Genomic DNA, 13,289 nt, shown 5'->3' on the forward strand with positions numbered 1-13,289 from the left:
CAATTTGATCAAGTTAGAAATGAGTTTAATTTAGGCAAGCTTGAACTATAAAGGGCTTTGTATAATGAGTTTAAACTCGAGTTTAAAGTGTTTTGGTTTGTCAAACTTGTGAGTTTGAATGCGCTTAATTTAAATCAGATAAAACAACATTATTTTAATTAATACATATAAAAATGATTTTATTTTAATTGATTTCAATTTAGTTACCAAACCTAATTCAATTTGAGCTCGATTAGGTATTATAGCTAAACTCGAGTTCAATTCATTTTGAGTGAAGCTCCTTGAATTTGAGTTTTGCTTTTTTTAACCAAATGTAACTCAAACTTGCTCAACTGAAATCCACTCTTAATGACAACCCATACAACTCATTTTAAATATTTTCATGGATGAATAACGGGATCCACCTAACAAATAAAATAAAAATGGATACGATTAAAATACAAAATTTTCATAGCTGGGAGAAAATGGGGTTGCCAATAGTACATAGTCAACAAAGCTCATTTTGGTAAATTGGTGCCTTTTTTCGTGGGTCCAAGTACAATTGGAGGAGTATAATTAAAGAGCCAATAATAACAAGGACGATCAAATTCCTAAAGACTAAATAGAATTTATCACCAGTAAGTACCAGATGGAAGCCCGCAAGAAGCCAACGGGAACAAATAAAGAGCCTAAAGCTGCATACACTTGCCACAGCATCTTATTTATAAAATTCTGAAAAATATTAAATGAATAAAGTATCCAGATATCCAAGAGAATGTCGGCTTCCAGCTACACTAAGTTTTCTCTACGAGCAATGCATATGATTCCAATTCCAAACGAGCAACACAGTAATTGCATCAAAATGACCAAAAATAGAGGAATATATATACTGAAAATTTGTAAAATAAATAAAAGAAGGACGGAAGTTAGCAAACGAAAAGGTAAATTAGAAGCCATTTGGTTGGCTTGCATTTGCTGTGGAAGCATGCCTATATACTGCCCTCCATGGACAGATTGGGGATATGCCAACTAACTGTTATTACCTGCAGGTTGATGTGCTAGCGGATACATGCCACTCTGCACAGGCTGACCATTCCAGGCAAGGCCATTGCCTTGTGCATAAAGAGATTGCAAAGACTGAGGTGATCCCATGCCTAGGACACTTCCATTTTGGTAAAACCGAGCTTCTGGAGTTTGAAAATTCTGCTGCTGGTATTGAGGGGCTGAAAGATTTTGTTGTGGGACAAAGGATTTGATTGTCCAGCCATACTGGAAAACTGAGTATTGACAGAATTTAAAGAGCTGGTGCTATCTAAAAACATATGAAAGAGAATAAGGGAATTCTGCCGAGAAGATGCAGCACTGTTTGATTGTGGCTGTCCCACAGGAACCAGAGCCAATAAATTGTCTGCCTTTGGTGAGCCATAGCCATCGCCACTCAGAAGGTCCATTTTGGGATTGACAGGCATTGAAGGAGTTGGACCATTAGTAGCAGGAGGGGCAGGAAGCAATAATTGATTCAGTGGTTGAGCCTCAGCACCACTACTTGAGGTCGACCTGCAAAAACATCCTGTATTTACAGCTCAAATAACAAAAAGCAATCTGATCAAGATTTTAACTATGTTGCAATAATCTTCAATATTGAAACACATGGAAATTCACAAAACGCAAACAATTTCATTTACCATACAACTATATATTTTAAAAGCAGTTAAAATTCTAAATTTAAGGCAAAACTAAAATTCAAAACCTCAATTTACATTATAAAATTGATTGTTCCTATGGTGTCAAAGCACTCAAAATCTTATAACCTATTAAAAATTATCTTCATTGATAATTCAGCCAAACAGTCCTTAAAGAACAAAGACAACTTGAAATAGCTAATACAGCAATCACATTCATAATCCCAAGCAAGTCTGCGGCCAACTCAAGCCGATACCTAGTTTTAAGTCACAGTACCCAGTTAAAACATAAACCCGGGACTGATAGAGCTTCAGAACTTTCATAATATAAATTACAATGGTAAAACTTAGGCAGTGTAAAAAAAAAAATCATCGAGTATAAATCAGTTCCAACTGATACCAACAGATCTAGTCATAATATAAAAAGTTTGGATAAAACCAAGTACCTCCCATCCGGCTGTTTGGTAGCATCTGTTAGAATATTTCCTAAAAACCAATCGCTTTGTTGGTTTTAGGGGTTGTATATCTTGCATATACATTATTAATAATACTTCACATGTTTTCTGCGTCACTTTTATATCTATGTTGTAGTTGTATATTACATTTATATTAGCTACATGCATATGACATGTGAAAGGTCCCGATGAGTTTTAATAAACGTCATCAAATCGTTCCCTGCATAGACAATCTATTTGGGCAATAGTATTGCATAGTGGGTGTGTGCTATATCACCACAGTATATCAGTGGATGATATTAAACATGGTGGATATACACATAGGTAAACAATAGAACCGTTTGATGGTTAGAAAACTGATTAAAGGTTATTATATTATATTGTTTATCGAACGTGACCATTGAACGATGATCACATGGGCATTAATATGTAGTCAATGACACATCGTAAATCATACTAGTGTATAGATCCTTTGACTTGAGATATCACAGTTGTGTTTCGTTTCGGAACGTATGATTCATACAGTGTATACCACGAGGCTAATCATGTCTTGTTCAGAAGCCACTTTGATCATATGTTGCTTGAGCGAGAGGACAAGTGATGATCATACAGGGATCCGTCAGCTCGACTGCTCCCGAGTTTTCATATGAATATCGAAAAACATGAAAATCTAAGACACTGACCAATGTAGGTAAAAGACCATATGAAGAGAGTTTCGATGTAGCACGTTATGATGTATTACTTGATATTCGAAAAGATTAAATATTGGATTTTGACATTCCATGAATCCAAGTTTAATCGGGATGTAACGACGGAGGGATTGAACTACATGATAAGTGTAAGTAAGAAAGATTCATTTGACATTATGTAAAGCTTGTACTTCATTGTGTTGTAGGGTCATGAGACATTGCTAGATGACACCACATGATCAGTGGGAGCTTCGTTTTGTAGCGAAAAATGAAGTATATGGGTTAACGACAGTTTTAGTTTATACAGTGATATAATGAAACGTATCGTTCGATATGGGGCCTACGATTACATCACTATGAACCTTGAAGGTCACATCCATATTTCAAGGAAGAAAATAGTGTTATGAAGCTGAAAATATTTATCCATGATTGGCTAGCACTTTCCGAGGGTAAAAATTATGTTTTCCGAATAAGATTTGGAAAATGGGCAAAATTGTCATTTTACACCTTTTAAATTGTTTAGAAAGTTAGAATAAATAATTTTGGGCACAAATTATTCAACATGTGTCAAATTCTAGTTTATCTTAATTATCAACCAATGAGAATTGAACACATGCTTTACCTTGATAAATATCAAGTTTTAGTTTAATAAAAGAGAGAAAAATATAGAAAAATTTATATTTTTCTCTTCTTCTTCTTCTTTTGCCAGGAAAAAGCATCCATTTTCTTTCATTTTTATTCTTTGAATGGTGCAAGTCAAGAAATCACTTATTTTAGTGATTTAAGCTTCCAAACTTTAAGTCAACTTACAAGGTACAAGATAATTTACATGTTTTTATGTTTTAATTTCTTGAAACCATATAAATTTTATATTACCATTGTTATATATGATGTGAACATGATCTAAAATTTCTAATTTTCTTGCCAAAATCCTTTAGCATCTACATCTACAAGTGCCCCACTAGGTTCAGGCTTTGGCTTCTCCACTCAAGCAGATTTCCCCACAGCAATCGATTCATGCTTGACTAGTACACGCTGCAAGTCATCATTCAGTGCTAAGCCTTGACATAGCAGTGATTCATCTCTGAAGGAAGTAGAAAAAAATTACTGCATAAATATATATGTTGACATAACAGTGCTGAAACTTGACACATAGCACCATGATATTGAAAGAGTAATAGTAAAAATTGAGCGCTATTGGAATATAAACAACATAAGCAAGTGGGTGAAAAACTATGACTTACGCAGTTGAATTAACAAGATTTACCACTCTCAATAACATCCTGCCTAACAGCCTGCAAGTTGAAATAAAGATTGCACAACATACAACTAGAAAATCAACATCAGATTGTAATATACGGAGAGAAAGAAAATATAACTGAAAGAATATAAAAGTTTTAGAGGTTGATACTTTTTATCATAAAAAATTATAAACTTGCAGGTATAGATCTCGTAACTGATCCAAATTTCATACTTTTGAGCATTACATGTAAATTAATTATTGCCCAATTCACACCAAGATTTAGCAGCAAAAAGCCAATTCGATCAGTACTCAATAGTACCTCTTTGTTGCTTGGATCTAATGCACTTAGCATTTCTGGAAGTATATCCATAACGCCATGTGCATTTTGAATTTCTGTCAAGCTAGTCAAATTCCATCCAAACTAAGATATTCATAATTACCAATTGTACCACAGAAGGTAGCAAAGGAAGTAGTAAAAGTAATGCAACCATTAAAATTAAAACAAATCAAAGAGCCTACGCTCATTTTGCTTTTGCAACTACTCAAATCATCAGGTGAAATTAGTGCTCTAGTACACAGAAGAACGAGAGGACAAAAAAAAAAAAAGGATGGACCACTAAAATGAAATCACGATACTTCAACGAATGAAACGGTAGATCAATCAAGAGCGTATATATATAACAAGAAGTGAGAAATTTTAACATCATACTGGCACAGGAAGCTTAAAAAACCTGGACAACGCTCGTTGTCTAGCAATGCATGCAAGTTTATATTTGTTTTAGTCTAATCGCTGTTTTAGTCTTTGCTAATTTATATTTGTTTCTCCCATAAAGTGGAGAGGAGGGTGATGCCACTGGTTCACTTCCATTTGTGCATGCAAGTTTATTTGTCAAGCTGTGTAGAGAGGATGAGACGAGGAGAGAGAGACTGCATGTGACTTTTTTCCTTTTATTTTAGCGTACTTTGAATAAAGATTTTGTGTATTAGCGAGACGACTCCATCTTGTTTCTCTACTATTGGTCTACTATTTGTCAGAGAAAATGCCCAGATTTTAGGTTTGATATAAAAATTTTTTTTTTTTTAAATTTAATCAAGGGAGACCAAATTTAAAAAAAATATATATATATAATTTTAATTATTTTAATATTACTGCTAAAATAACGATTTTATCTTTTAATCTTAACAAAATATTTGTGAATGTATCTTAATAGATTAAAACTTGAATAAATATTTAAGTTTTTTTATCTGTCATGTATATATTTATCATTTCGAGTAATACTATGTGTATCCACTTTGGGTACACAAATATATACATACTCATATGTGTCATCATATGATTGGTTATTGTTTTATTCTTAATTCAAAATCATCTAATCACATGATGACATATATAAATGTGTATACATTTATGTACCCAAAATGAGTTTACATAGTTTTATTGTTATCATTTCACCAAAACTTAAGTAAAAAATTGTTTTTTTTCCTTATCTAATTTAATAACATTAAATATACAATCAAAAAAAAATTTCATTATACATTATAAGTTCACTTTTGAACTTTGAAATTTTGTTAATTGGTTGGGTTATGTGTTTGAGATATTATAATTGAATTTCAGCTTTATATTATGTTTGAGAGTCATAAGACTAAAATTTTAAACTCGGTTATATATTGTGTTATATTAAATTTAATGGTTAATCAAATATTTTTTATTTGAAAATTTATATTGATTTTAACCAATTGGTTCATGAAAACTGATAAAATTATATTGATATTATCATATATTTTTTGAAACATATTATTGACAAAATATTACATCAAACCCATATATATACTATTATGACATATTCATTTATATGAATAATACATGAATTTATAGTCATCATATATCCTATATGAGAAAATGCAAATTCATATAATCAATATACAATAATGTAAAAAGGGAAAATATATATTTAGAATATCACATAACTTAGAAAATCATATATTTATGATATATTTTGATGTGAAAAATAATAAAACTCATATATTTATATATATAGTTAAAATATGAATAAATTGTATTTTTGCTATATTCAACTATCTGAATAGTTCATTAATTTATAATTATCATATATCATATACAAAAAAATACAAATCAATATATAATAATGTAAAAGAGCGATATTATGTGTATCTATTTTAGATACACAAATAGATATACATTTATATATGTCATAATGTAATTGAGTATTATTTTATTCTTAATTTAAACTCATCCTATCACATGATAATACATATGAAATGTGTACTCAGTTATGTACTCAAAATAAATATATATAATTTTATTGAATATAAAAAAGAAAAATATATATTTAGAATATCGACTAACTTACAAATCAATATAAGCTTGAATTGGAAAGGGCTCTGTCTAATAAGTTCAAATTTAAGTTTGAAGTGTTTGATTTGTAAGCTTGTAAGTAGAGCTTGATCTAAATTAGTCAAAACAATATTGTTTCGATTAATACATATTAAAATAGTATCATTTCATTTAATTTTGATCTGACTAGAGTACCAAACTAAATTCAATTCAAGTTTGATTAAATATTATAACCAAACTTGAGTTCAACTCAATTTGAGTGACTTAAGCTTGACCCTTTCAATCCAAGTCTAACCTACCCTTAACGCCAACCCACACATCATGAATGAATAACGGGATCCACCTAACTAATAAAATAACAATTGATACGTTTAAAATACAAAAATTTCATAGCTTGAAGAAAATGGGGTTGTCAATAGTCTACAGTCAATACAGCTCATTTTGGTAAATTGGTGCCTTTTTTCATAGGCCTAAGTACAATTGGAGGAGTGTAATTAAAGAACCAATAATGAACAAGGACGATCAAATTCCTAAAGAGTAAATAGAATTTATCACCTGTAAGTACCAGATGCAGCCTGCCTGCAAGAAGCCAACAGGAACAAATAAAGAGCCTAAAGCTGCAAACACTTGCCACAGCATCTTATTCATAAAATTCTGAAAAAAATTAAATGAATAAAATATCCAGAAATCCAAGAGAATCTCCGCTTCCAGCTACACTGTCAACTCTTTTTTTTCTTTTTTAGGTTTTCTCTACAAGCAATGTACATGATTCCAATGCCAAACGAGGAACAAAGTAATTGCATCAAAATGACCAAAATAGAAGAATACATATATATATAGAAAATTTTAAAAATAAATAAAAGAAGGAAGCAAGTTAGCAAACAAAAAAATAAATTAGAAAATAAAATGCTAAACCAGTCAAGGTTTCACATGCTACCAGTTCTTCCAGAGTGGGCTTTGTTGGCTTTAATTTAGCCATGTCAACAAGGTCCCCAAATAACTTATCCTCTGGTTTTGAGGTCTTCTTCATGGGTGGCAAGTAAGAGGAAGTGGAATCCTGATACGAAGGTGTTCTCAATGCACTGTCATCTCTAACGGACAACCCATACATTTGCTGCTCGAGATACTGAGTCCCTTGCTGCTGACCATAGCCGTATCCCAGCATTTGGTTGCCGTACATTTGTTGTGGATACATAGAAGCCATTTGGTTGGCTTGCATTTGCTGTGGAAGCATGCCCATATACTGCCCACCATGGACAGATTGGGGATTGAACCCAACTATCTGATTGCTCTGCATGGCCTGGTTGTTGATTGCCGAAAAATGACCGCTTGTGATAGGCCGAATATACATGCCAACTAACTGTTCATTACCTGCAGGTTGATGCCCTAGTGGATGCATGCCACTCTGCACAGGCTGATACTGCGTAACAGACACCTGAGTAACTTGCATTGGCTGAGGGTATTGTGAACCAGCTGTCGGGCTGTCAACTGCCTGAGCTTCCCAGGGAGGCAGTGGCAGTGACCCACTGCTTTGCATACCTTTTCAACATCCCACAATGTGAGCTAATAATTTAGTTAAGCAGGTAAAGAGCTAAAACCTATAGAATTAGGTCTCTAGAATCCACTCAGACACAAAAGCAGCACATCGCTTTAGTTCAGTTTTCGAAAGAAGAAAATTATGAATTTAAAAAAAAAAAGTTTATGATCCTCATGAATGAATAGAAAATTGACCGTTATGGGAAAAAAGAAAAGAAAAAATGTATGGTAAAGGCCAGCGAGGTAGAAACAAAGGCAGAAAATCACACTCAAAAGTCGCTCAGAGAAGTGATGGGGCGTGTTATGTCAATATATACGGATGCAAATCATAGGCCCTGTGAGAACTGCAAATTTTATGGATAAAAGGTCTGTCATAAATTAGACATGTACCATATGATGGTGAGTGTGGCTGCTGCTGGGGAAGCTGACCATTCCAGGCAAGGCCGTTGCCTTGTGCATAAAGCGACTGCTCATACCGAGGTGATCCCATGTCTGGGACACTTCCATTTTGGAAAAACGCAGCTTCTGGAGTTTGAAAATTCTGCGGCTGGAATTGAGGGGCTGAAACATTTTGTTGCGGGGACAAAGGATTTGATTGTCCAGCCATATTGGAAAACTGTGCATTGACAGAATTTGAAGTGTTGGTGCTATCTGAAAACATATCAAAGAGAATAAGGGCATTCTGCTGAGAAGATGCAGCACTGTTTGGTTGTGGCTGTCCCACAGGAACCAGAGCCAATGAATTGTCTGCCTTTGGTGAGCCATAGTCATCACCACTCAGAAGGTCCATTTTGGGATTGACAGGCATTGAAGGAGTTGGACCATTAGTAGCAGGAGGGGCAGGAAGCAATAATTGATTCAGTGGTTGAGCCTCAGCACCACTACTTGAGGTCGACCTGCAAAAACACCCTTGTATTTACAGCTCAAATAACAAAAAGCAATCTGATCAAGATTCTAACTATGTTGTAATAATCTTCAATCTTGAAACACATGGAAATTCAAAAAATGCAAACAATTTAATTTACCATACAACTATATATTTTAAAAGCTATTAAAATTCTAAATTTAAGGCAAAGCTAAAATTTAAAACCTCAATTTACATTATAAAATTGATTGTTCCTATGGTCTCAAAGCACTTAAAATTGTAAAACCTATTCAAAATTATCTTAATTGGTAAACCAGCCAAACAATCCTTAGAGCAGAAAGACTACTTGAGATAGCCAATACAGCAAGTCTGCAGCCAACTAATGCCAATACCTAGTTTTTAGTGCCAGTACCCAGTTAAAACATAAACCCAGGACTGATAGAGCTTTAGAACTTTCATAATATAAACTACAATGGTAAAACTTAGGCAGTGTGAAAAAAAAATTCATCAAGTATAAATCAGTTCCAACTGATACCAACAGATTTAGTCATAGTATAAACAGTTTGGATAAAACCAATTACCTCCCATCCGGCTGTTTGGTAGCATCTACATCTACTAGTGCCCCACTAGGTGCAGGCTTTGGCTTCTCCACTGGAGCAGATTTCCCCGCAGCAATTGATTCATGCTTGGCTAGTACACGCTGCAAGTCATCATTCAGTGCTAAGCCTTGACATAGCAGTGATTCATCTCTGAAGGAAGTAGAAAAAAAATTACTGCATAAATATATATGTTGACATAGCAGTGCTGAAACTTGACATATAACACCATGATATTGAAAGAGTAATAGAAAAAATTGACTTATTAGAATATAAACAACATAAGCAAGTGGATGAAAAACTATGACTTACGCAGTTGAATTAACAAGATGTACCACTCTTTGTTTATATGTCCAGCACTGTTCCACCAAGTCAACAATAACATCCTGCCTAACAGCCTGCAAGTTGAAATAAAGATTGCACAACATACAACTAGAAAATCAACATCAGATTGTAATATATGGGGAGAAAGAAAATATAACTGAAAGAATATAAAAGTTTTTGAGGTTGATACTTTTTATCATAAAAAATTATAAACCTGCATGCATAGATCTCATAACTGATCCAAACTTCAAACTTTTGAGCATTACACATAAGTTAATTATTACCCAACTCACACCAAGATTTAGCAGCAAAGAGCCAATTCGATCAGTATTGAATAGTACCTCTTTGTTGCTTGGATCTAATGCACTTAGCATTTCTGAAAGGATATCCATAACACCACGTGCATTTTGAATTTCTGTCAAGCTAGTCAAATTCCATCCGAAGTAAGAAATTCATAATTACTAATTGTACCATAGAAGGTAGCAAAGGAAATAGTAAAAGTAATACAACCATTAAAATTTAAACAAATCAAAGAGCCTACGCTCATTTTACTTTTGCAACTACTCAAATCATCCGGTGAAATTAGCACTCTAGTACACAGAAGAAACAGAGGACAAAAAAAAGGAAGGACCACTAAAATGAAATCACCATACTTCAACAAATGAAACAGTAGACCAATCAAGAGTGTATATATATAACAACAAATGAGAAATTTTAACATCATACTGGCACAGGAAGCTTAAAAAAACCCTCAAGTGTCAAATAAATGGCTATGCTGAAGACATTATCTACTGCTAAATTAGCCTCCACTAAAAAACCAGCAAAGAGAAGCACCTCAAAGTTGGGTAATCAGGTTCTGCAGAAGACTCCGCTGCCTCTCGGTGATCATCAGCTCTTCGAATATTTTGAGGATAAGAAGATAGAGGTTGTGTTTGAGGTGGAGTGAAGACAGGAGCAGACCTTTCCGATCTCTGAGGAAATACTGCCCCAGCCCGCTGATACACAAAATCTTTATTCAGAGTATGCTAAAATAAAAGGAAAAAGGTCACATGTAGTCTCTCTCTCCTCCTCTCATCCTCCCTACACAGATTGGCAAATAAACTTGCATGCACAAATGGAAGTGAACCAGTGGCATCACCCTCCTCTCCACTTTATGGGAGAAACAAATAGAAATTAGCAAAGACTAAAACAGCGATTAGCACTGCTTATAGCAAAAGAGGAAGAGAAATGTAAGATAAAATCAACCTCTGTAGATGATGCATGAGAAGATGATACCAGATAGTTGTACCAAGTCTCATCAGATAGGTTTTTCTCCATTTATTAATCACTAAGACAACCATCCTCAAGCAACGTACCAACAACTCCTGGTATGCTGTAAAATATTGTGGATATCTTGCCCTCGGTCCTCCAAAAGCTTCTTGCCAAGTATCTATTAGAATCAATATCTTCTCTTTGACATGAAAGTCAGGCTACAATACAGAATCATGAGAACAATGAACAAGCTTTGGCAAAAGGAAATACATAGAACCAGAAAACACAGCAATAAAAAGTCAAGAAACATTCTCACCTTCTTCTTGACTATTTTAACCATATCATGAAGAATATCTCTCTCCGCCACATGCATATGGACAATGTCCCCACAATTCTTTATGATCGTCTCCAACAACTACAATGTGGCCAGCAGAGTAAAACTTAAATAAGTTAATATGAGGGACAAATTTGTTAAAAATGAAAAGACATGAGAAGGGAGACTATAACATTCCAGCAGATAAAAAAAAGACTCATTTATACTCTATATCTGAATTAGACAAAATGTTCAGGAGAAAAAATTCAAAAGCCTAATTGAAGTTTCTTCTTCATTACTCTCTTGAAGAGCATATATAAGTACAACAATTTCATCAATATTTGAAGACTGAGCAGGCACCACCAATTAGCATCAAATTCAATCACTTTCATCTTTTAAAAACTAATGCATGAACTGTTTTGGCAAATTTTTGCGTATTTGAAAGATTAAAGGTTCCATACACTGAACTGTTGATATCAACTTATCTTGTCAATGGCAAGATGAAATATTTGTATAATGCATGAGGGGATACAGAGCGCACCAAAAAGCTGATATAGATATTAAATTGAGCACCGTAACTAGACACATGTATTTCTCAGAGAGCTTACAGTTAGGGCAAGAAGTTGAACTTTCGAATTCTTACTTCCGATACGTTTCTTTATGCCTTTAACAACATCCTTTGCTTGCCTGATAAAACATTGCCAAACAACAAATCTTAAGAGACTAAAGGAAAAGAGAAAAAACATGTCGTTTCAACTGCAAAGCCTTCTATCAGCAACTTTGTTTACAAATTAGTGTTAGTGCAAGAATTCACAGTGAAGAACGAGCAACGGCTTATGGACCAAAATTAAGTAATCATACTCGATTGTCAATGATAATGACAATAAGAAAAATTATAAGCACAGTCAGTCAAATAAAAAACAGTAATAATCCGAACCCATATATGAGAATTCTTAAACAGTACGACCAAAAATAAGCTATTTACAATCATAGAAATTTACTATCTCACGGCAATATTTCAACTTCGTTGGGTTGCTTATAAATCGAAATGACCAACACCAAACTGAGAACATATTCAAAGTTTAAGCAATAATATCAAGGCAAGCTTTTCATTTATATAAAACCAAACCAAGACGGCAGAAACGATTAACGGTCCGATAATAGCAAGATCAATAATTCGAAACAAAGAAGCAAGAGATTAGAATCCAGTGCGACGCCTGCCTACCCGGGGTCGCGATTAAGCACGTCACAGATCTCGATATTGATGGCCCAATCAGGCCCGATCAGCATGTCGCTCGTGGCTCTCTCCACCATAGAATTCACCATCTTCTCAGCTCTCCCAAACAAAAAATAAGCAAATGAAACAGCCTCTGAGAGATCAGACCGATTGCGGCACCGAGATCAAAGCAAATTATTGTTACGCCGCTGAATATTCCGGCCACTAAAACTCTATTCTCCGATCAAACAAATCAAACAGTCCTTGATCGACAGGTATCTCTCTTTTCCTTTCACTTTCTCTCTCTAAGCCAAACTCTCTTTCCTTTCTCTGTTTATAAATTATTAATTTTTTTTCGTTTATATATGATTTTCATTAATTTTCTTCGTTTTTTCAGGGTTAAATCATTCGAGAAAGAGGACCAACGAGGATTCGCCAAGTGTAAAACAATCCCGCCGTTCTGGGGTGTACTCCTACCGATACGGTTAGTTTGGCCGACCTTTATAATCAGACGGTTTTTACTTTTTTATCGTTTATTAAACTCGGTGTTCTGCGCGGGTCGATTTTGAGGCAAAAAGACAACATATAAGTACAAGAGAACGATGTCGTATCAACAAATTTTAAAGAAGAAATTCGCTCCCCTCTGTAGCTCGTCCATACCTCACCACCCACCAATAAAATAGGAAGTTCCCTCGGGACGGTAAGTAGTAATGGCAAGTTGCACATAAATTACGCTGAATCACTATTTCCCATCCTAAGTTTTGATGAGGCGATTTTCTCCACT

General features: G+C 34.3%; 1 protein-coding gene and 1 long non-coding RNA gene across 2 annotated transcripts; both read right to left on the minus strand.

The window, feature by feature from the left end:
- Nucleotides 1-3,746: 3,746 nt before the first annotated feature.
- On the minus strand, nt 3,747-4,441 carry LOC123194007. The gene is made up of 3 exons (XR_006497188.1): nt 4,368-4,441; nt 4,050-4,100; nt 3,747-3,889 (listed from the first exon to the last, which is right to left on the minus strand). It is a non-coding gene; the product is annotated as an uncharacterized LOC123194007 (long non-coding RNA).
- Nucleotides 4,442-7,007: 2,566 nt separating this feature from the next.
- Nucleotides 7,008-13,162, minus strand: LOC123194299 (TOM1-like protein 9). The gene is given in 11 exon segments (XM_044607471.1): nt 7,008-7,353; nt 7,356-7,943; nt 8,331-8,836; nt 9,387-9,554; nt 9,714-9,799; nt 10,067-10,148; nt 10,560-10,720; nt 11,081-11,194; nt 11,293-11,391; nt 11,898-11,976; nt 12,515-13,162. Coding segments are annotated over 11 exon segments (2,007 nt in total). The 5' UTR covers nt 12,616-13,162; the 3' UTR covers nt 7,008-7,330.
- Between the last annotated feature and the right edge of the window lie 127 nt (nt 13,163-13,289).

Source organism: Mangifera indica, chromosome 13 (assembly GCF_011075055.1).
Source record: "Mangifera indica cultivar Alphonso chromosome 13, CATAS_Mindica_2.1, whole genome shotgun sequence".
Taxonomy (NCBI): domain Eukaryota; kingdom Viridiplantae; phylum Streptophyta; class Magnoliopsida; order Sapindales; family Anacardiaceae; genus Mangifera; species Mangifera indica.